General features: G+C 33.3%; 2 protein-coding genes across 3 annotated transcripts in view; one reads left to right on the forward strand and one right to left on the reverse strand.

Annotated features, from left to right (window-relative positions):
- Window positions 1-4,899, reverse strand: part of ATO (splicing factor-like protein) — a 5,844-nt gene extending 945 nt beyond the window's left edge. Inside the window, exons 1-11 of one of the 2 annotated variants that reach the window (XM_021424662.2) lie at window positions 4,601-4,899; window positions 4,388-4,501; window positions 4,090-4,194; window positions 3,824-3,966; window positions 3,596-3,692; window positions 2,907-3,071; window positions 2,247-2,318; window positions 1,545-1,703; window positions 1,312-1,389; window positions 503-631; window positions 41-143 (exon numbers count right to left, since the gene is read on the reverse strand). In XM_021424662.2, coding sequence (XP_021280337.1) covers window positions 41-143; window positions 503-631; window positions 1,312-1,389; window positions 1,545-1,703; window positions 2,247-2,318; window positions 2,907-3,071; window positions 3,596-3,692; window positions 3,824-3,966; window positions 4,090-4,194; window positions 4,388-4,501; window positions 4,601-4,774 — 1,339 coding nt within the window. In that variant the 5' untranslated portion in view covers window positions 4,775-4,899. Of the gene's footprint in view, window positions 144-502; window positions 632-1,311; window positions 1,390-1,544; window positions 1,704-2,246; window positions 2,319-2,906; window positions 3,072-3,595; window positions 3,693-3,823; window positions 3,967-4,089; window positions 4,195-4,387; window positions 4,502-4,600 lie in introns of both variants that reach the window. The other variant, XM_089783168.1, reaches the window with a different exon arrangement.
- Window positions 4,900-5,075: 176 nt separating this feature from the next.
- On the forward strand, window positions 5,076-7,225 carry LOC110418856 (Got1/Sft2-like vescicle transport protein family). Its single transcript, XM_021431684.1, has 6 exons — window positions 5,076-5,279; window positions 5,368-5,421; window positions 5,716-5,789; window positions 6,178-6,295; window positions 6,692-6,750; window positions 6,955-7,225. The coding sequence occupies exons 1-6, from the start codon at window positions 5,175-5,177 to the stop codon at window positions 7,031-7,033; spliced, it is 489 nt and encodes a 162-aa protein (XP_021287359.1). The 5' UTR covers window positions 5,076-5,174; the 3' UTR covers window positions 7,034-7,225.
- Window positions 7,226-20,557: the final 13,332 nt, after the last annotated feature.

Genomic DNA, 20,557 nt, shown 5'->3' on the forward strand with positions numbered 1-20,557 from the left:
ATATTTGTGATCTCATTAAAGTTCTTAGTGTTAGGAATACCGAGGCATCGCATGCCATGCTGATGGCGCCATTCTTTGAAATGCCTCTCAAAAGCCCTCCGGCCCCAGTAGCTGTAGTTCCCACAAATCTCGCACTTAAATTCCTGAAGAATAAAAAGAAAAGGAGGGCAGAGCTATATAAGAGATCCTGTGACTAAGACATGAAGTTTTTTGCACTAAATGGATGAAGACAATTCAAATGCCCTTCTGCACCCTCTTCATCCTTCCTCCTCTCCTCTTGAATTAGAAGAAAAGGCAGGTGCAGAGAATCATCAACCTTTTTAGTAGGAGTTGTTAAACATCAAGGATAGTACATCTATGAGCTAAGAAAACAACAAATAAGATAACGGTTTTCATTTGTGTTCAAGCTTTCACTGCTTCTTGTTTAGTCATCTGTCAGTAGACCTAGTTACTACACATGAAAAAGCTCACATCACACACAAATATTAGTACGAGATATTACCTGACCAAGACCATGAAGCTTGTAAAGCCAGTAAGGAATTGGCTTCCCATCCCAACCCATTGGCAATTTAAGAGGATTATAGATCTGTTGATCCTCTTCATCACTTTCCGTGTCAACTTGTGTTTCTTCCTGTTAGAAAGCAATCATTTATTGTCAGAAACCACAACAGACAGAAAGCAAAGATGCCTAAAATTTCCAAGAGTAAAAGTTTCTGCTTTTCTTCACCCTTTTTTTTGGTTATAACACAGGGACTGATAATTCAAAAGGTGTTGGTTAACCATGGTGGTTGCCCAAATGCTGGTGCCTCATTATGATGGAAAAAAGGAAGGCCAATTTGAGATAACACATCCTTTCAATGAACATCCCAAGTCAATGGTAGAAGAAGAGTGAAAAACCAAAGCATGCATCAGTTACACCCCCCACCCCCCCAACACACATACACACACTTCTTGTGTCCTAAACACAATCAGAGAAATTGTGAAAATTTCCTAATTTTATCCAATTTAAAAAGGGGCATTTCACACTAAGAAGAAAGCCAAACTGCTTCTGCTCCTTATTAATAGAGTAAGTTCAGCCAATTACCACCTGAAAATGAGGTCCACAAGACCTAGAAGAGGGTTGACACCGAGTGGATGGGTGCAGACAGGTCCCCACATCCAAAACTATACCTACTGCCATCCCTACAGGGTGTTGAAGGCTGGCGTTGTACATGAATTACACTCTTAAGTTGTTAAATCCCAACATGGGCAATGAAACTTTGTCCTAGTACCGGCAGCACTTGAATGGCTATACCTAAGAGATCAACTTACCTCCTCACGTTCTTGTTCCATTTCCTCATATGTCAAAGCTTGCTTCTTCACCACATTTTCTTTTGTTTGTTCAATTGTCTACAAAAGGTCACAGAAATATTAATTAAATATGGTCTACTATAATTAAAATATCCGGAATACAAACAGAAGAATATTGTACCTTTGCAATAGCTTTTCCTCATATTTCAAATTTTCCATCAAAGATGGTGAGGCAAAGTAAGCAACAAACTAACCTTACTCAGTAAATCGCAGAGTTTCTTCATCTTGGCCTCCATCAACGCAACATCTTTCAGACTGTTAATGTCCTGTGGAACTGCAGTAGACCCATTTTGGTCTGGATTACGAGAGCCTTTTGCAAAATGTTTCTTGTCCAGCTTTTCAAAAGGTGTGTGCTGCATAAAATATACAGATACAGTGAATATATATATTTTTAATTTATTTGATACTAGACTTTCAGGAAAACACAATCACTGTTAACCCAATCTATAGTTAGCCCATCCACTTTTTGCAACATAACAACCTAGAATCCCAGGCTGTATCAGGCTTCAGCATTGATTTGTCCTTCAATCTACACTAATTCCTGTCTTCCAGCCCAAATTCATCCATAAACCTATTTTCTTTTCTACCATGCCTCCAAATCATAAACTCCTAATTCCCTTAAGCAAATTCTAGCAATAGAGTCTAATATGCAGATTTCTCAAAACCAGTCCAAAAGCTTCAAAATAACGGTAAATGCCCAGTTGCATCCTAGATGTAGTCAAGATTTCCTTCAACAAGGACAAAGGATACTGAAGATTTCCCAATTAATTCAGTGTAGTAAACCAAAGATGGAAATTCTCTCATGCCAGAATTACAAAACAGTTAAAGAGAGAGAGAGAGAGAGAGAGAGAGAGAAATAAAAACATATCATTGTATGAGAGCTGAAGTGCTATTACCTTTGTAAGGAAGAGCCTCTCTGCACGCTGCTGGACAGTACCACCGGTTTTTAGTCCTAATGCTGCCAATGCCTGCGAGGAAATATAAATAATTCACTTATCAACTAAGAAATGGAAACTAACGTAAGAGAAAGAATCCAAAAAAGGGCAATTCATTCAAACTTTTAAGCTGTTACCGAAGTATTGTAAGTACATGCTAAATAATTTCCTAGAAAAACTTTTTCAATGAAGTTGCTCATAAGCAGCTCTAGAACAATAATGCTTTTGAGTTCTGGCAAAGTGATAAAGCTTGACACGCAATTCAAATGGATCCTAAAACCCAAATTACAACAATTAAAACAGAAAAAGCTGCTCCAAGTGAACAGAATAAACCACAGGCTAAGAATGGATATCCTTCTCCCACTTAATCTTACTTTTTCATTCTCACATTAGCTAATTAAAGTGAAACTAACTAGCAATATAAGCTGTTTACAGTGACAAGATGAAGGAATACAATAGCAACATGTTTCTTTATTATTCTCTTTAATGCAACTTAAGCATGCATTTGTCTAAAGAAGGATGGACAACCACACATTTCTAAGCATTGAATACAAGAAATTGCAGTTACTAGATCAAAAACTGGCTAGAAATGATGACATGATCACAGAGGAATGCAATTACCTCCTTTAACTTTTCTGGACCCACTTCCATCAGCTCTTCAACTGTGCTGTAATAATCAAGATCAATCATGGTATGCTGGGCAGGATCATCTCCATTTTCTTGACCCTGTTTCTCCCATCCTTGTACCTGACCATCAGCCCATTGCTCCTCAAACCCAGCCTCAACCTATCAGAAACCACCACAAAAGTGTTAATTTACTAGAAACATAAACTTCTTACAAACGGAAATTCCATTTTAAGTTCAAAGCAAGGTCAGATTAGAAGTCACTGCATAGGAGTTAGTAATTTAAATCAAGCCAACTCCTAGATCTAGACCTAGAGAAAGACAAAGGTACAGTTGGAAAAGTCAACTTCCTTATGGATTAGCTGGTGAAAGAGTGGATTAGAGGCCTTTCAAAAAAAAAAAAAAGAGAGTGGATTAGACGTTTGAGTTTGGAATTACATAAAATAGAATGAGCACGAGGGTTAGTTAGTAACCTGGGATTGGGGGGTGTCTGCCTTTCTACTTTAACATAAGCTCTTTTATTGATATAGCTCAAGACATAGACTTATGCATAAATTAAAAAAATTAAATCAATAACCTTATGTTACAAAAAAGGCTTTGAGCAGCATTTAGCATCATAATGTCCTCAAGGTTAGAATCTCATTTTCGATAAAGATATGTGAGTAACTTTAAACAAATATGTGAACCTTTGAAAAAATTCTGTCAAGATCTTGCAGTGGTTCCGTCCTTTGAAAAAAGTATATCAGATACTCCAGCAGATTCTGCATATACTCCCTGTATTGCCTGCAGTAGATAATATTGGCAAATAAGGTACAGTAGGAGGATGCCAAATAAGTAGAAAACCAGAAAACAATTAATCTGTGGCAAATCAACTTAGGAAAGAAACCCTAAAAACAGAATTGAGGAAAGTTTACATAGTTGACTTCAGTTTCCAAGAGATATTATGCGGCCGTGAGAATACATCAAGGTAAGCAGAGTATTCAGTTTTGGCTCCAAATTTAGAATTAATGTACTGATTGAACAATTCGTGCAGATCCAAGTACCGACCCAAGGCTTCCTGAAAAAGAAACACCAATAAATTGCTAACAAGTAAGACCAGAATCCAGAAAGAAACATAATATAAGATAGGATTTTAGTGTAACAAAAGGTGCCAAATTGTGACTGTGTGAGAGATAGAGACCTCGCCACTGAACTCGACAACTGGTTCTTCTTTAAGCAAAGCCTCATACTCTTCATTAGCATCAACAACACGAGCAGCAGGGTGCTTTCTATGGTACTCACGAATCTGCATTTGTGCAACAATTACTTCAATAAACACTTATTTGGATGTTATTTATGCGCTTTTGCTGATTGAATAATTGTGAAAATCATTCAGATTTATTCATGCTTCTGAAACAAGGCAGGACTTTGGAAACCTCCTGCTTAGCATTTTCGCTTCAAAGTTATAAAGAAAAGGGAAGAAAGGAGTAAAAAGTTACCTCCTTCAATCTATCATAAAAAGCGCTAAAGACGTTAGTCCCTGTAGCGGTTTGGCCTCCAAGAGCAGCAATTTCGTCTTTCCTCGCATTATCTCTATCTTCATATATCTCAACCTGAAGCCATTCAAAAAATAAATATATTTTCGTAAAAAGAAAAAGGAAAAAAGAAAACTTTAACCGTAACCCAATTTACAAAAAATGAAGAGGAAGTACAAGCTTTTCGCTGGTGGCGATGATGGTTTCGATATTATTGCGGACACGGTGGCTTTGGTACAAGCGGTCTTTGCCGGAAGGCGGCTCATTTTGTAGGTCCTTCACTATGAGCCGCTCGAGGCGTTCCACATCTTCGTGAGCCGCACGAGTCACCTCGAGTAGCGTCGACGACATCTCGGTTTCCGGTGTAGGTAGCCGGTTCGATCAGTCTAGGGTTTCTCTCGCAGTCGACACTTGCAGTTGCAGCAGGGGCGGTGCTTTATTTTGCGTTTTTTTTGCAATATGGCTACCGGGCAAAAATAAATTTCAGTTTTTTAAGAAAATCGACCTTTTCCTAATTAAAAAAGAAACGACGTCGTACTTATCCAGCACCATAAGTTTATATTGTTAATTCATGACGTGGCACGTCGGGTTTAGCTTATTTAATTATTAGAAGAAAAAGGTTATAATTTTCAACATTTGGTTATCCAATAAATAAGAGAGGGTAAAAAAGAAAAGAGAAAAGCATCTCCTTCTTAATTCACGGTGGCAATGGAGATATAGGAAGGGAAGCGAAGGGAAGTGAAGTGAAGAAATGTGGAAAATGAAGGACTACATGTCGGGGGGTGATGAAGAAGAGAGAGCAGAAAGCTTCCTAGGTGAAGAATCTGAAGGCTTCTGCTCTCTCTCCCCTACGCAGGTATTCTGCCTACTTCATTGCTTGTAACACTTAGAATTTGGTGTTTCTTTTCTGTAATTTAATTTGGGTGTTTTCCTGTGTGGAGCAGAGGATGTACGCATTTGCCGCTTGTTTACTTTCTGGTCTTGTTCTTATGTTTCTGGTATGATCCTTGTATTCTTTGTTGCTTTCTCCTTTTCGCCATTTGAAATTCGATTGAACGATAAAAATCTCAAGTGGGATTCCAGGACATTAATGGTTCAATCAATATTAGCATGGTTGACCTTTACATTTTAGAATTTTGGAGACCTCTAAGGTAAACGGGTGCCGGTGATATGTGTTATGGATTCATCTTGGAGAACATTATAGCTCAGTTGTAGCTGTAAAGTAAGTGCATTAAAATTTTAATATTGATAAATTTGTGGCATTATCTTTCAACTTATTGTTTCTTTTGCAGTCACTTATTGTGTTTGTCAAACCCATCAAATTTGCATTATTGTTCACCTTCGGCAATGTGTTAGCAGTTGGAAGGTAGTTGATGCATTCCCTGATTTAAACAGACTTCTCAACTATATATTCTCAGAAAAAATAGTTTGATTTAATTGAGTATCAAATGATGCTTCTGGACATCATAACACAAGAACATTGTTTCAACTTTTAGCCATCCTTGCCTTTACTGCTGAATAATTGGTGAAACATTGTGTCAATCTGAAACCAATTTTGCCAAACCAGAAAATCGAGTAGTTAATGTCAGTAGCTCTTCTGATGTTCAGTCCATGACTCAAAAAGTCTCAATTGAATAGGCTTCTAGATAATGAAGTGTCGGTGATGAATGGTTCCTTGTATAGTTCAACTTATACTAAACTGTTTGCCTCTCTCAAGGTTTCTCAGATTTTAAGTTTGTCATATTGTTTGGCAGCACAGCATTCCTCATGGGACCTGAGCAACAGCTACGTATGATGTTTGATTCTGTTCGTCTTTATGCAACAGCCATTTACATTGGATTTGTTGTTCTAGCCCTCATTTGTGCTCTCTGGGTGAGTTTCCTGGCTGGAACCAGTGATAGGCCATAGAACAATTCTAGCACCCTTAGTAACGAATGAAGTTTGAATCTATGAAGACCTGTAGTTTGAGTATAAGAAGTTCTGAGTGAGCCATGATAGCTTGATGTGAAATTGTTTAAATCCCCCATGCTAAGTTTGCACACACCATAATTTGTAGAGAGACAGACTTCACTAAGGTAATGAAAAGTGACATTCCCAAACTGTATTAGAACATGATTGTAGTTCTCCTTGTGCCATTGATCATCGTTGCCAATGTTTGTAAGGTTTCTTGTTAGTTCTATTTTTTTCAGCATCGGAATTATAACTTATTCAAGATACAATTTAATTATCATGAATCAGTTGTCATTTCTTGAACTTTTCATCTGGCAGATCCAGAGCGAGATCTTAACATTACTTGCAATCATATGTGAGATTTGTGCGCTTATTTGGTAAGTTGGCCTTCCACATTTATTCATTTCAATTTTGTGAAAATTTCTTGGTGTTTTGTATTGGTTTCCTTGGAGGTATAATTTACAACTTAAATTTTATAATGTTCAAGACTCTATCTTTATGGGAAGATCCCACTAAGTTTTGATTTGCATTCTCAATGTTTTATCTAGAATAGTTATATAATTCTATTTGAGTTGTTTCAGGTACTGTCTGAGCTACATTCCATTTGCTAGGAGAATTGTTTCTGACCTAATGATCCGATTTTGTGACACGGAGCTTTAGATGTGAAAAAGAAAAGGATTGATCATCTGAGAACTTTGGAGGGCATTTTTGCCTTGTTTCAGTGTTTGCTGCTCATAGTTGGCAAAATATTGTTTTGTCAGATTGCTTTTCAAGAGTCCGATTTTTATTGTAACAAAACTTGTTTATATCTTGGATTTTATTCTCATATATATCAAATTGATTTCTCCTGGTTGCACTGACTCAACACCTTAGGTAGTATCGGCCTGTATCTGGTATGTTGACAAAGACCTATTGTAAAATGCTTACTGTGTAATGTCTGCACATCCTTGCGCCTTGACTGTTTTTAGATGCATTTAACTCAGAATCTGTGTTGTGGGATTGGCAATCTTGATCATAGCAACAATGTGTGCCTATGCACAACTCTAGTTGGTTCCTTAGGATCTGGCATTCCATCGATCTCTTAACAACCTTCCAGTACATTAGGTTAGGAAGATTTTGCCAGCCCGGTGCGCGTCAAAGGTCTTAGTGAAGAAAAAAAGAACATTTAATTTGATATGAAAACAATGTTGTTTCACCATCCAATTATTAATTACCAAGGGTGTGCAGCACCGAAAAACAAATATTTCCTTTTGGACGAATTCTCATGTCGTTGAATGACGTATAGTATGTTTCCTTACATGGCAAATTGCTACCAATCTGTAGTGTATGTTTGTAAAATACAAGAGAAGAACCTATCTTCTGGTTTTCTTCTGGGAAGGAAGGTCTGCCAAAAGAACTAGGCCCAGGTGATCAAAATGAGTCTGCAGGAAACAGCGCATTGATAACGAGACTGTCTTAATTGGATGGAAAAGCCAAAGCCCAAAGGGATCAGAGCCAATCGGGCCAAAATCATTGGCAACTCCAGGCCCCCCCAAAACTAGAAGAAGCTATTTCGAAGTCGCCCAAAGAATCCACCAGCCAGGAGAACCAAAATCAGAACAGTGTATGAAAAGGCCACTGGAAGCGGAAAAGGATGTTAATCCTACTTGCTCGGTTATTTGTCCTTTGCTTGCTAAGTAGACGCCGAAAATGATAAGACATCTTTTTCTCCTCCACTGCGACAAACCAAAATCGTATACTGAACCTGCAGATGACATCAACTTCACACCAAAAGCACGTGAAGTTCACGTACAACAACCATCATGAAAGCCAGCTACCACATCCACAAGTGTGTCTTAACCACCAAAACTTATTCCCCAAGCCCATGAAAGGTTCATAAATATATATATATATATATATAATTATATCAGCTTCAGATATATCCTGCTCAAGGCCAAGGCAAACGATTAGTCCTTGTCTGCAATCGCATTCTGAGCATGGACCAGGCTTCCGCAACATTATTTTGGAGTGTTTACACCCCAAGAATTTGACAGCAGTGGATCAAAATCTTTTATCTGTTTTGATTTTTGACAATGTCGGAAGATTGATGCAGGTCCTCGCAAAAATGTCTTCAAAGCCACTTGCAGTGACAGTGAAGATCTCAGTGGAAGGAAGAAAAGAGGAAACAAAGGCGAATGAAAGTAACTGCACCAGAATCTCAGGAAAGTGAACTGTGATTTGTCCAGTAAAGGTCTGGCATTTGGCTATGCAAACGACATGGAATTATTTAAAGGGATTTGGGTTTTGATAAATCATGATGATACTTAAAGAACAGAATGCTTTGGGCAAATTAATAAAGTAAAACTTCATGCTAATTAAATAAACTAGAGATGAAATATGCAATTAAGTAGTAGTATATTGGGTTCGTGGAATCCTAGAAAGTAGAAATAGTTCATCTCATGATGACTAGGAGGAGGTCCAAGGCCTTTTTCTTTCTTCGGTTCTTTGTTAACCACATTTTTAATCAAAAGGAACTAGGAAATGAAACCGAGCTTTCGCTGCTTGTCCTTTTCCAATATTTCCAGCTACCCACCAGTGATAAATGGTCCATCAACTCACTTGCAACACTTTACCTACTACCATCTAACAAGCCACCACCCAACACCCCATGCAAGCACGCTTCACTGTTAATTTTCTAGTTAAGGTATCTGCGTTCAGAAATTTTGAAGCCAATTAAATTTGAAGCTGAAGATTCCTTTCACCTGTCACCACTGATTCTCTGAGATATATATATAAATTTATTGGTTAAGAAAACAGTATACTCTTGGCCAATTTGTTGATTATTTATTTCCCACAGGAAATATTTAAATTGTTTGAAGTGGTCAGATCTCCGGGCATGCAAATAACATTGTCAAGAGCAAATATAATAACTTGTTCTCCTTTTCCCATCCTCTCGATCATGGATTGATGCCTTGTCCTCAATAAGTAAACTAAATTAATGTTTTTGGAGTCCAATTTGGATTCTTTCTCTCTACGACTAAAAAGGAAAACACAGAAGGCAAGCATCTGCACGTGTAACAGTTCTGTTAGCACACAAAAAGGTTGTCTTGAAAAATTAAATTTTGCTGCCCATAAAAAATGACCCACGTGCTCTCTCTACTTGCAAAACTCGAACTGCAACCCTGCACCTGTTGCTTAAGGGAGCGCAGCCCAGTGTCCCACTTCTGAGCTTTTTCCTTTTATAATCTAGATAGATTGATGCAGTTTTGGCAATGCCCACCATTACTAGAGCGCGTATCCAACCTGCATATAGTGCAAACTAGGGGTTCATTAATTAATGTAGCAATAAAAAAATTAGTAGGGAGTCTATAGATGGTACAACCGTTAGCTAAAAACCTGTTCATTAGAATCTTTCTCCTATTTAGTTTGCATGATGTAGGTTTATTCTATTTTATAGCAATGTTTATTTGTGTACAAATTGTGAGTATATTTGGCAAAGTTAGCATTATAAGAGAAAAAGTACCCATTAAAGTTTTAGGATTGATCTCTTATATTTATTTAAATGATGAAGTATTATTTTTGAAGGAGCAGTTCAACGATCAAAAGTTAAGAATTTAATTTAAAAGTTTCAGATAAAAAAAAGATTTGTCTTAACTCAAAACCATATGCAGTAATTAATTACATGATTAATGTGAAATCATATTAGTTAACAGTATAGCATTAGCATAGCTGAGAGGTTGAGGGTTGTACCCATAATTCTGCTGTAGCTAACCTGAGAGATTAACTCTTTTGTTTTATTCGGATTAATGAGTTTTAGCAGTGTTTAACCAGCTGACAGAACGACGCCCGAGCTTCAATGATTGAATGGGTGTTCTATTGGGAACGTACATATACCTCAGGGCGCGCGTAAGAAAAGAAGGGAACAACACCAATGGCCTCTTCAACATTAATTTACGAGGGGACAGGCTTCGTCTTCACTATTCAGCCAACGTTCATACACACCAAGGGCTCTTTTCCCTGCTCAGTCTTGACCCTTAGAATCTGCAAAGGAGTATTGCTGAGGTCTCTTTAATTAATCAAACGGCCAGCTCGCCTTTCTTTCTTTCTTTTTTTCTTTTTCACCATGCCATTTTTGACCAAGTTGGTGCATTCGTGTCTCTCTCTTGAATTATCCTACCAAAAAGTTGTAATAAATATAAGAAGCGAACATGATAAAGAATTATCAAATGAATTTCATTGACCAATTTAAAAAGATCTAAAACCTTATTGATATGCCGACAATCTAGCTGCGAAGTGTGGTGTACGCAGCAACTCGAGAGAGAGAGAAAGAGAGGATGTCGTGGCCATATTAACCCACAAAACGTGGTGCATTTTTCAACTAATTCCATTGATCTTCCGAGAATGGATCTAACTTGTTTCATTTTAAAATACCCAGAAAAGGAAGTTTCCAATCTGCCCCGAGAAGCCACATTTTGTGTTTCAAGGGCTTTGAAATTTTGATTACTACAAAACAGGTGACATGATTTTTAACCTTTATCTTTAAAAGGAATAAAAAGTAGCGTTTGGGCGGTGCAAACGTGATGTATGAATCGATCTCGGCATATATATTTATATTGTAAGATTCTCTTTAAAAATATCTCTTATAAATAAAGCGTGTTTGAAAATAATTTTTTTATAATTTTAATTACTTTTAGTGAAAAAAATTAATTTTAAACAAAATTATCTGTAATAAAACTAACTTATATATTTAGATTCACCCTTCGAACTGATTCATATCTTTTAAATTTTATTTGTTAGACCATTCATCTTAAGAGTCTTATTTACCAAAAAGAAAAAACTTTAAACATTTTAAATATTTTGAAATAGTTTTTGATATGAAAAAAAAATATTTGAGCGTTTTGAACATTTTAAGTATTTTGGAGTGACTTTTGATGTATGAAAAAAAACTTTGAAACATTTTGAGTATTCTTCATAAAGTAGACATATTCATTGATTATATTGTTAAATAAAATATGGTGTATTGTTTGAAGTTATTGATTTTGTTAAATAGAATTCAATAGTTTTTGTGGTTTTTGTAATTAGTTTTTCGACATTACGCGATTAGTTTTTAAGCATTGTATGACTAGTTTTAAGGCATTACGTAATTAATTTTTACGTATTGTGTGACTGATTGATATGGCATTATGTAACAGTTGTAAGGTATTGCGTGATTAATTTTTAAGTATTACCTAAAAATCAATCACGTAATTCTTACAATTTAATCACGCAATACTTAAAAATAAAAAACGTAATGATTAAATCATGTAATACTTAAAACCAATCTTACAATACTTAAAAACTAATGACATAATATTTAAAAATTAATAATGCAATATCTACTAACTAATTGATTTGCTTGCTCATAATCGGATTTAAGTTATCAAAGTCATAGAGTATTATAATTTATAAATATGTCTAATCAATACCAACCCCATAACTTTAGGATTTTATAAATATAAACCAATAAACTTAAGAACCTAAAACACATATCTTGATATTATTTTTGCTCTTTGAAATTGTGAGAAAAAGTTGGATGACAAAATAGATAATATTTAACATCGAAATTTAATTTTGAAATTTTTGTTTAAATGATGGGATAAAGAAAATCGAAATTATTTTAATTTGTTTAAAATTTTTTAAAAAGTATTGCTATCCAATCATGTCAAAAATTCATTAAAAATAATTAAAATTATAAAAAATGATATTTTTAAATTAAAGTTATGAAAAATGTTATTTCTCACAATTTTTGTCTTGTTATATCCATACAAATGGTTAAAATTAATATGACAAGGTAAATATATATAATACTTTTAACTCAAAAAATACCAGAAAGGAAAAATACAGAAATTTTCTCCTAAATGGAACATTGATGTAATTGTGTATAGTCATACACCTTCGGTGTAATGATAAAAATCTACTCGTGTAAAGCGAGACATGGGGCGAAAATGCTAAACCTTTACAAGTTATTCCTTAAGTGTAATTTTTTCCTCGAAAACCGCTTTAAAGCTCAATGCCAGTCAAATCTTTTGCAAGTTTCCATCTGAAGTTTTGTCCCTTGGAGATTTTAGTTTATAATAAAGATGCAGTACAAGGGACCACCAATCATGGAAGTGTAATCCCCACATGCAACTCCCATGCTGCATGTGGGTTGGCATGGGCGAAAGATCCTTTCAGCGACAACTTTATGTTCTCTTACCTATTAATATATCTACTATCATACATGTCTGTTGATCATTGACCCATTGTCCTATTACTATCATTGAAGCAAAACATCGAAGTTCCGTCAATTTTGAGAACCTAGACATCTGTGTAATGTAATCGTAAAAGCAAACCAGATAAGAGGCCGGAAAATAGCCACAAATATAGGGATTTGGGACTGCTTTGTCCATCGCTCAATCCATGTGTTTACATTCCACTTTGAAGCGTAAAACCCTTTGGCTTTCCATTCTACTTCAAGGGACACATCTCTCTGATTTTGTCGTCTATAGTTAAACAATTCGTGTTTGATGTGGTTTTGTTTCGAAAATGTTTTTTCTGGCAATCTTCGATGATTCCACATAAGACAAAGAAAACAAGGGTTTTGCCCCGAAACTACTGCCCATTTAACAAGAGGGAAAGTAGTGGAAAAAAATAAAAAGAAAGGAACAAAAGCCCTGGTGTTATCGTGTGTCTTCTCGCTTTATTAATTTCCTCTTTGATCCCCTTAAGACTGCCACTAACCTTAATTTGTAGATTCTTAAGATTTTCCAAGGCAACGAGACGCTAAACGACAAATAATTGGCTAATCAGAGATAGAAAACAATGTATATTCGTGTTTCCCTCTCTAAAAACTAATAGAAACAAGAATTAAACCGCCTACAACTATTACACTTCCTCTTTAAAAAAATTGCATTAACTATGTATAATTCAATTTCTTTTGTCACGTAAACCACGCTACTGCCATCATCAATATTGAAGCAGTCCAAACATAAGAAAATTTTTTTTAATACAAAACCACTAATTAATTGTTAAAAAGTATGCTAAGCTGTTCATGATTAAGCACCATCTCACCATTTCTTAACTATAATATTCCCTTGAGCCTGGTGATTTAAAGCACGGCGGTCCAGTAAACTAAGCTCTGGTCAATTGCAAACCTTTTTTATGATTAATAATACAACTTATTTCTTGTTCTCATTGCTCCTAGAATATGATGACATGATTAATTAAATCTTATAGCGGAGCTTACTAAATATGCTGTGAGAGCAGCTTTCCGTCTTCCCCGTTTTGTTTATTCGTCGATGAAAGTAATGCAACGAATTTCCTAATCCAGCTGAAGGGAGCCATTACCTAAGCCTTTTGGCTCGGATTGATTTCCATGCCTCGGCTCTTAGGTTCGGGGAGCAGACTAAAAAACAAAAGAAAAGAAATCCCAAATTTACCCATTTGCCTAAGCAAAGATTAATTAGGTCGCTAATGATGATATTGCAAACGTGTTAGGCTTTGCAGCCACGAATTGCATTTCCCTTTGCATTGGATTCAATATGAGTAAAATTTGGACACATTCGAGGAAGTAAATTTTAGTTTTTCTTCAAAAATCAGCTAACTGCTCTCACCATTGAGAATGGCTATTGTTGTTGGCAGCAGGTATCTGTCTGATTAGGACCAACCTTGAAAGATTATTTGTGCTGTACTATTGTTTTTTTCTAGGATTTCTATTTTTCCCACGTTCCAGTCTCATTTTTCTAAGAGTTAACTACTCCTCATAATTACAAAACTGCAGGCTTATAACACAAGTTAAATCTCATTAATCAACCCATGCCCAACGGTACCTAATACCAACAAAACATTAGATTAGAAAATTAAAGAAAATAAAGCATGCACGGTTAATTTTAATTTTTTGGCCAAGTAATTAACAATGATATTAGTTGATAATTCAAACCGATCGTTTTCAGTTTATGGCTAGTCGCCTGGAATAGTGACATACAAATATTAATTAAAGTAGTTATAAAAATAAGAAATAGCCAAAGTGGATATTCAGTTTCAAAGATTCCAAAAGAGGGCCATAAACCACCAATTTGACTTTTTATTATTCCATGAACCAAACAACAATGTTTTGACGTAATTAGCCACTGTTATTAAAGGGTTTATTTTCTTCGTTTTGTTAATTTTTGTGGTTGCACAAAAATTAAAAGCTTAAATTATTAAGCATCCACATTATAATGCCAACCCAAAATTGGTAAAACATCATTATCGTTGTTCCACAGTTGTGATTTAGGAAGCAAGAAAGTTGATTGGAGTAAGCCACATATTTCTTCAATTTAAAATGCCATTAGACAAATGAAGGAATTGTGATTCGCAAGGCCAAATGGATATAGGATTTCTTACTTCATCTCGCACTGTTGTTTCACGAGCATTTGCAAGGGTTTCCTATCTTTAACTTCGACAGTAAATTTATTAAATAAAAAAAAATCTTTCATTAAAAAAATTTAAAACACAGGTAATTTTCGCTTTTCTTCAAAAGTTTTTTGTTTTTACATACAAAGATACTAATAAATTGATGTTCAGAAAGTTTTATCCATAATTGATTCAAAAAATTGTTTTAAATTGAAGTAATAAGTTAATTAAATCTTGTGTTACATAATAGAAGTTAATTTTCTGTCGGGTTTTGGAATTAGTTTGGTCGAACAAAGAGTGGTTACTATTGGCATTCCTTGGTGGTGAATATTGTGTGGACATCATCAATGGAGGCCGACTGGCTGCCACGTCCCTTTTAACAAATCAACAACCTAATTACCTAAAATCTATTTGGGGGCCCCATGAGATGATGCCAAAGATAAAAAGGTTTGGAGTATAGAGCTACTTTTAAAGGCACACGTGTTTTTCCACCTCTCCAAAATATTGAATATTTTTCCCCAGCATCCATGCTGCGGAGACAAGACCCACTGCACCACCTAACCAGTAAGCAAATATATGTTTGTATATATACCCTTTCCAAGCCCGTGAAGCTCGTGGCATTTCATTAATCAAGCAGAGCTGGTGTGGGTTCAAACATAAATGCTTGTTCTCTTTTCGAATCTCCCTTTTGTATTTTCCTTTTTACAATTCACAGAAAGGAAGGAAAGTGCATTTCCTAGACAGTTTTTTCTTTTTCTTTCTCTCCTCCTTTTGAGTGCTGGGTGACAAGTGATAACTTGACTGCAATGTAACTTTATGATAACTGACTCATGCTCTAGTCTATTGTGCTTTTTACTTCATTTTTTTTATTTTTTCAAAAGTAAAATATAAGAATGAGTAAATTGTTAAAATAAAATACCAATTCAAAATATAATTGCTTTGTGCAGAAGTAAAATAAGCTGGTATTTGTTTTCTTATGCAAAACAAAATGTCTATAGTTGTGAAAATAACAATTAAAACTGTTAAATACGAGCAAGGAACTAACATGGCATTTGGTTGAAAAATGAAATAGTCATTCCTCTACTATTTTTTAAACTCCTTCTAGTAACATGTTTGATTCGTAATAATGATTTTTCAAGAAAAAACTTGAATAGCTATTAATAAAAGGGCCTCGATAATAGCTATTTCAAGGTGAGAGATAGGTAAAAAATTTTGTTAGACAAAATTGATCTTAAATAAATTTAAAATTATAATCGTATATAATATATATTTTCTTAATTTTTTATGTTCTTTTCTCTCTCTACCCATCTTCTACCTCTCTCTCCTTCTCTCTCTAAAGTCCCTTGGCGTACGGTAGTGGCGACACCACTGTCAACTGCGAGAAACGCTAATTTGATGCTATAGCGGGTAGATCTAACCATAGAGAGCATCAAATCGACACTCACGTCTTCGGTGGTTGACTAATGAAAAGAAAGAAAAGACAAAAAAAATTGAAAATACTATTGTGGAAAAAAAACTAAAATTAATATTTTACATTTTAAAATTAACTTAAAATTTTAATTGTAAATTATAAAAATTAATATTTAAAATTTTAATTTTAAATTATTAATATTTTAAAAATAAAAAATAATTATATTTCAATAAAATATATATTTATCATTTATCACTTATTTCTTGATTATTTCTAAAATTATTCACGTTAATTAAATATTAGAATAAATCATGATACTAATTCCTATCTTATCCATTTTCATAAGCTGCATAATAATTATTTTTTTGTATTTTTATGAAATAATTATTGTATTTTATTATATTTTATTTCACGAATCAAATATATTTGAAAATATTTATCAAAGATACATAAAATTCGTTTTATTTGGAGACGGACCTCCACTAAAACAAACACAAATATTATATGAACTCTCTTACCATTTGATTCCAAGTTGCGTGATATTGGCTTTGTCATCTTCATGGTTGAAACTACTTTCTCACATTGTTGGCATGCCAGTACATGAAATTGAAAAGATTATATTCAACGGTGGGAAAATGCGTATGAGGTTCTTATTCTCCTGATAAGTAGCTTGTTAACTCAACAATTAGAATAAAGAATTTTCGAAGTAAAATTTAAAATTAAATCATTTCAGAATAATTCCCTCTCTTTTTTTGATCCAGCGACGAACTTCTGTCAGCGACAATACCTCAAGTTCCATTTTGGGGGGGCATTTGTTTTTGTTATATTCCTTTTCTTTTTCTTTTAGCATTTACATTATAGATGTATAAATTTGCTTATCTAGATGTGATTACTTTATTCCACTTTAATTATTGGATTCGATTATTGATTACGCTGATTGCTTTACCTTTTTAAAATTATTATTGTTGACTAATTGTTTATAATTTGGAATCAATGAATATGCTTGGCCTCTAAGTCTCCACGAGATAAACCCACTATTATTCACCCTTTTCACTTGAAACTGACTTTTAAGTTTTAACTCTCTCCTTTTTTAACCAATTATCATTGCCCACGAGACAGGGAGAGAATCCAATGCCACAGTAAATCAATAACAATATGTTCTGTCCACTAGCCATAATAATTGCCTTGTTTTTTTGTTTTAATAATTGAGAGAAAAAAATTTGAATTTTATTTTTTAAATAAGAATTTGTACATTAACTAATAAGTTAAATATTCAAATAATTATTCTGTTGTCTTTTTTTAAAAAAAAATTATTTTTAGTAAAATATTCTTTCTTTTTAAACTTTGATTGAAATTATGCCAAGATCTATTACTTTTTAAAATAAACACTTTATATCAAAAAAATATTTTTAGTAAGATACCTAGATACCGCCATTAATGAATTATTAATATTTTTATTAATTTGATAACGTAACAAGATTAAAACAAGAATTTTATTTTTGATTAATTTTTAAAATTATAATTACATAATTTTATTATTTTTTATTAATTAAAAAAAAACTCTCTATTTGGAAAGCACCTTAGGGAGTTGAGGAGCATCAATCAGTACTTTCTATTACTTATTTATTTTAAAAATAATATAATAATAATTTTTTAAATTAATAAAAAAAATAATATTTTAATTATTTTATAATATTTATTAACAGTATTTGTATTTTTATGGTGAATTATTAATTTAAAAAACTAATAAATTTATTTAAAATTTTGATTACAACTTAGAGATTGGGTATTTTACCTAACTTTTTTTCCTGGGTAAAAATTATAATTTGTAGTAATTATTTACTGTGAAAGAAAATTTGAGATTTTGTATAGTATAAATTAAAAATTAAAATGCAAATTACATCATTATCTGTTTATAGATGACTGTGAGTTTCACCAATCAGCATTGTCAACTTATTAGCCTGGCTGTCTTTATCGTTGTTGAAATTGTAATCGCTCCATTTGCAATTTGAATCTTGCAATGACAACTACCTCCCGGATAAAGACCTTGATTGCAGTATTGTTGGCAGCTTCGACGGTGCAAGCGCTTGTACTCTTATCGTAATTGAATAGTTGTTTCTATGAGAAGCTGAGAACCAACCACGCTCCAACATTATGACATACTTATCTAAATTCACCTCATTATACGTTAAATATTAAAATAATATATATTATATTTATTAAAAATTTCATTATTCTGATGTGATTTTAACCTATCGTAAAAGAAAATAAAAAACAGGTTGATGAAGATGAGAAATAGGCCAGTGATAGGTAAATACAAATGTGACATTTAGTATTTTACAATGTAATGTGATTGCAAGGAATGTGATTGTAGAAAAAATAACATTATAGTGCTTGATATACAAGTAAAATAATGATTAAAATATAGAAAAGATAATATTACAGTGTTTGGTTTACAAGTACTTTCTTAAAAATATAATGTTAATTTTTAAAATTACCTCTATTTATTAAAACGCAAGTTTAATATACTTATATTTTTTATTATTAATTTTTATATAATATCATCTATTAAATATATTTTTAATATCGTATATTTTATTTTTATTTCTTTAATATAATTTTTGATATTATATATTTTATTTTAATTTCTTTTACCTATATTATATAAATTTTAATTTTTTATATTTTATTTTTGATTCTTATATTATATATATTATTTTAATATTTTTTATTTTAATTATAATATTATAAAATATTTTTAATAAGGTAATAAAGTTGAAAGGTAAAAATATTTTGAAGGATATTGTAGAATACAATATAATGTGATTGCATTGATTTTGAATTACAATTATATTATATTTATTGACTGTAATGTAATTATATTATAATATTATATTATAGTGATCTGTTATAAAATAAATATTATAATATTATTTAATTGAATACAAAAAATACACTCTTACTTATTTCGTACTAAACACTACCTAAGTAGCAGTAGTGTCCATACTTCTTGATTGCACTTTAATTCTCCCCAAGCAATCGATGCCACGTCTTCAATTTCACTTTGTACTACTGGATATGTAAATTTTACGAAATCTTGAAAAAAAAAAATACTTGAGTTGACTAGATGACAAAGTTTAACATTGGACCACCACTCCGGAGATGCAGCAGCACATCGGTATGATGCCGTTTAGCGGTTATGGGAGGGTGATCGATGACGTGGACGCCGTTGAAATCTTTGTCTGTCCCTCTCTCGCATGCTGACAGCGTCTTCAATTTGTGTCTATAGGATGGATAGATTCGTTAATGTCTACTTACTTTGTATTCACCAATTTTACCGCTTTAAAATAATATACTGCCAGTATTTTTGAAGGCGTTTACTTACTAGTAAGTAGTAAGTATTATCTACTTTTTTTTTTTACTTCATCCTTAAAAAAGTGAAATATTATCCAAACAATTTATGAGCTTAAAGTATTTGTTGCCCAAATAATTATATATCACATGACTATAATATAAGCACTTGGCACTTGCTCTTCAACTTTTCTTATATTTAACCAAGAAAAATGTTATTTGTATGCTTATGTTGGAATGGCAAAGTACAAAAGCATGTACATTGTTTAAAACTAATCCAAATATGCAACTGGAAAGTTTGCAAATTGGAGGCTCAGCATGATGTAGTCACTGTCTATTACCTGATGTCATAGACTTGAATAATTAGCAACAGGCAACAGTATGTCAATAATCAACCAGAGGACTGCAACTGCGTCCAAATCCCTTTCATGGGCACCTACCTTTCATAATAGAGGGGATGCTGGGGTCCTTGCCGGGTCTACTTATCAGCGTTGCACGATAAAAAAAAAAAATCGTAATAAAAATCGAGCAGGACATCTTTTGTTTCCATTCTCTCGTTGGGTTCCTCTACAGTTAACTCGTCTACAAAACATATTAATCAAATTTAATGATGTTAAATTACCTTCTGACACTTTGAAAGCGCATTCCACGGAATCCAACACACAAATTGAAAATATGCCATTTTTTTTTATGCGTTGTATATAGAGTGATGAGAAATACAAGCATATTAGATTATCGTTTAATAGCAATTTTATTTCATCATTAATTTAATAATAACTTAACACATCTTAAATATTAATAATTCGTGTATTATTATCAAAGTTAAATCTTTGTTCCCTCAAATAAAATAAAAAATGAAAAATTCTTGTGAAATATCCAATGCATCCATCCCATCTTGGATGTTTTTTTTAAATCAATAATATAACATCATATATGTAATTTTGTTGCATCAATTTAGTATCACTGGAAATTTTTTTTACGTAAATCATCCATTTCCTTCCTAAACCCCTAAAACAAACAACAAACTTCAT

This window comes from Theobroma umbraticum, unplaced genomic scaffold (genome assembly GCF_002168275.2).
Source record: "Theobroma umbraticum cultivar Fairchild unplaced genomic scaffold, ASM216827v3 scaffold_30.0, whole genome shotgun sequence".
Lineage (NCBI taxonomy): Eukaryota > Viridiplantae > Streptophyta > Magnoliopsida > Malvales > Malvaceae > Theobroma > Theobroma umbraticum.

Bases quoted from the DNA above. Each gene is read 5' to 3' on its own strand.
- LOC110418856 (XM_021431684.1), top strand. From the start codon at position 5,175: ATGTGGAAAATGAAGGACTACATGTCGGGGGGTGATGAAGAAGAGAGA. The intron at 5,280-5,367 runs GTATTCTGCCTA...TGTGTGGAGCAG, and splicing joins GCTCTCTCTCCCCTACGCAG to AGGATGTACGCATTTGCCGC. The intron at 6,296-6,691 runs GTGAGTTTCCTG...TTCATCTGGCAG, and splicing joins CCCTCATTTGTGCTCTCTGG to ATCCAGAGCGAGATCTTAAC.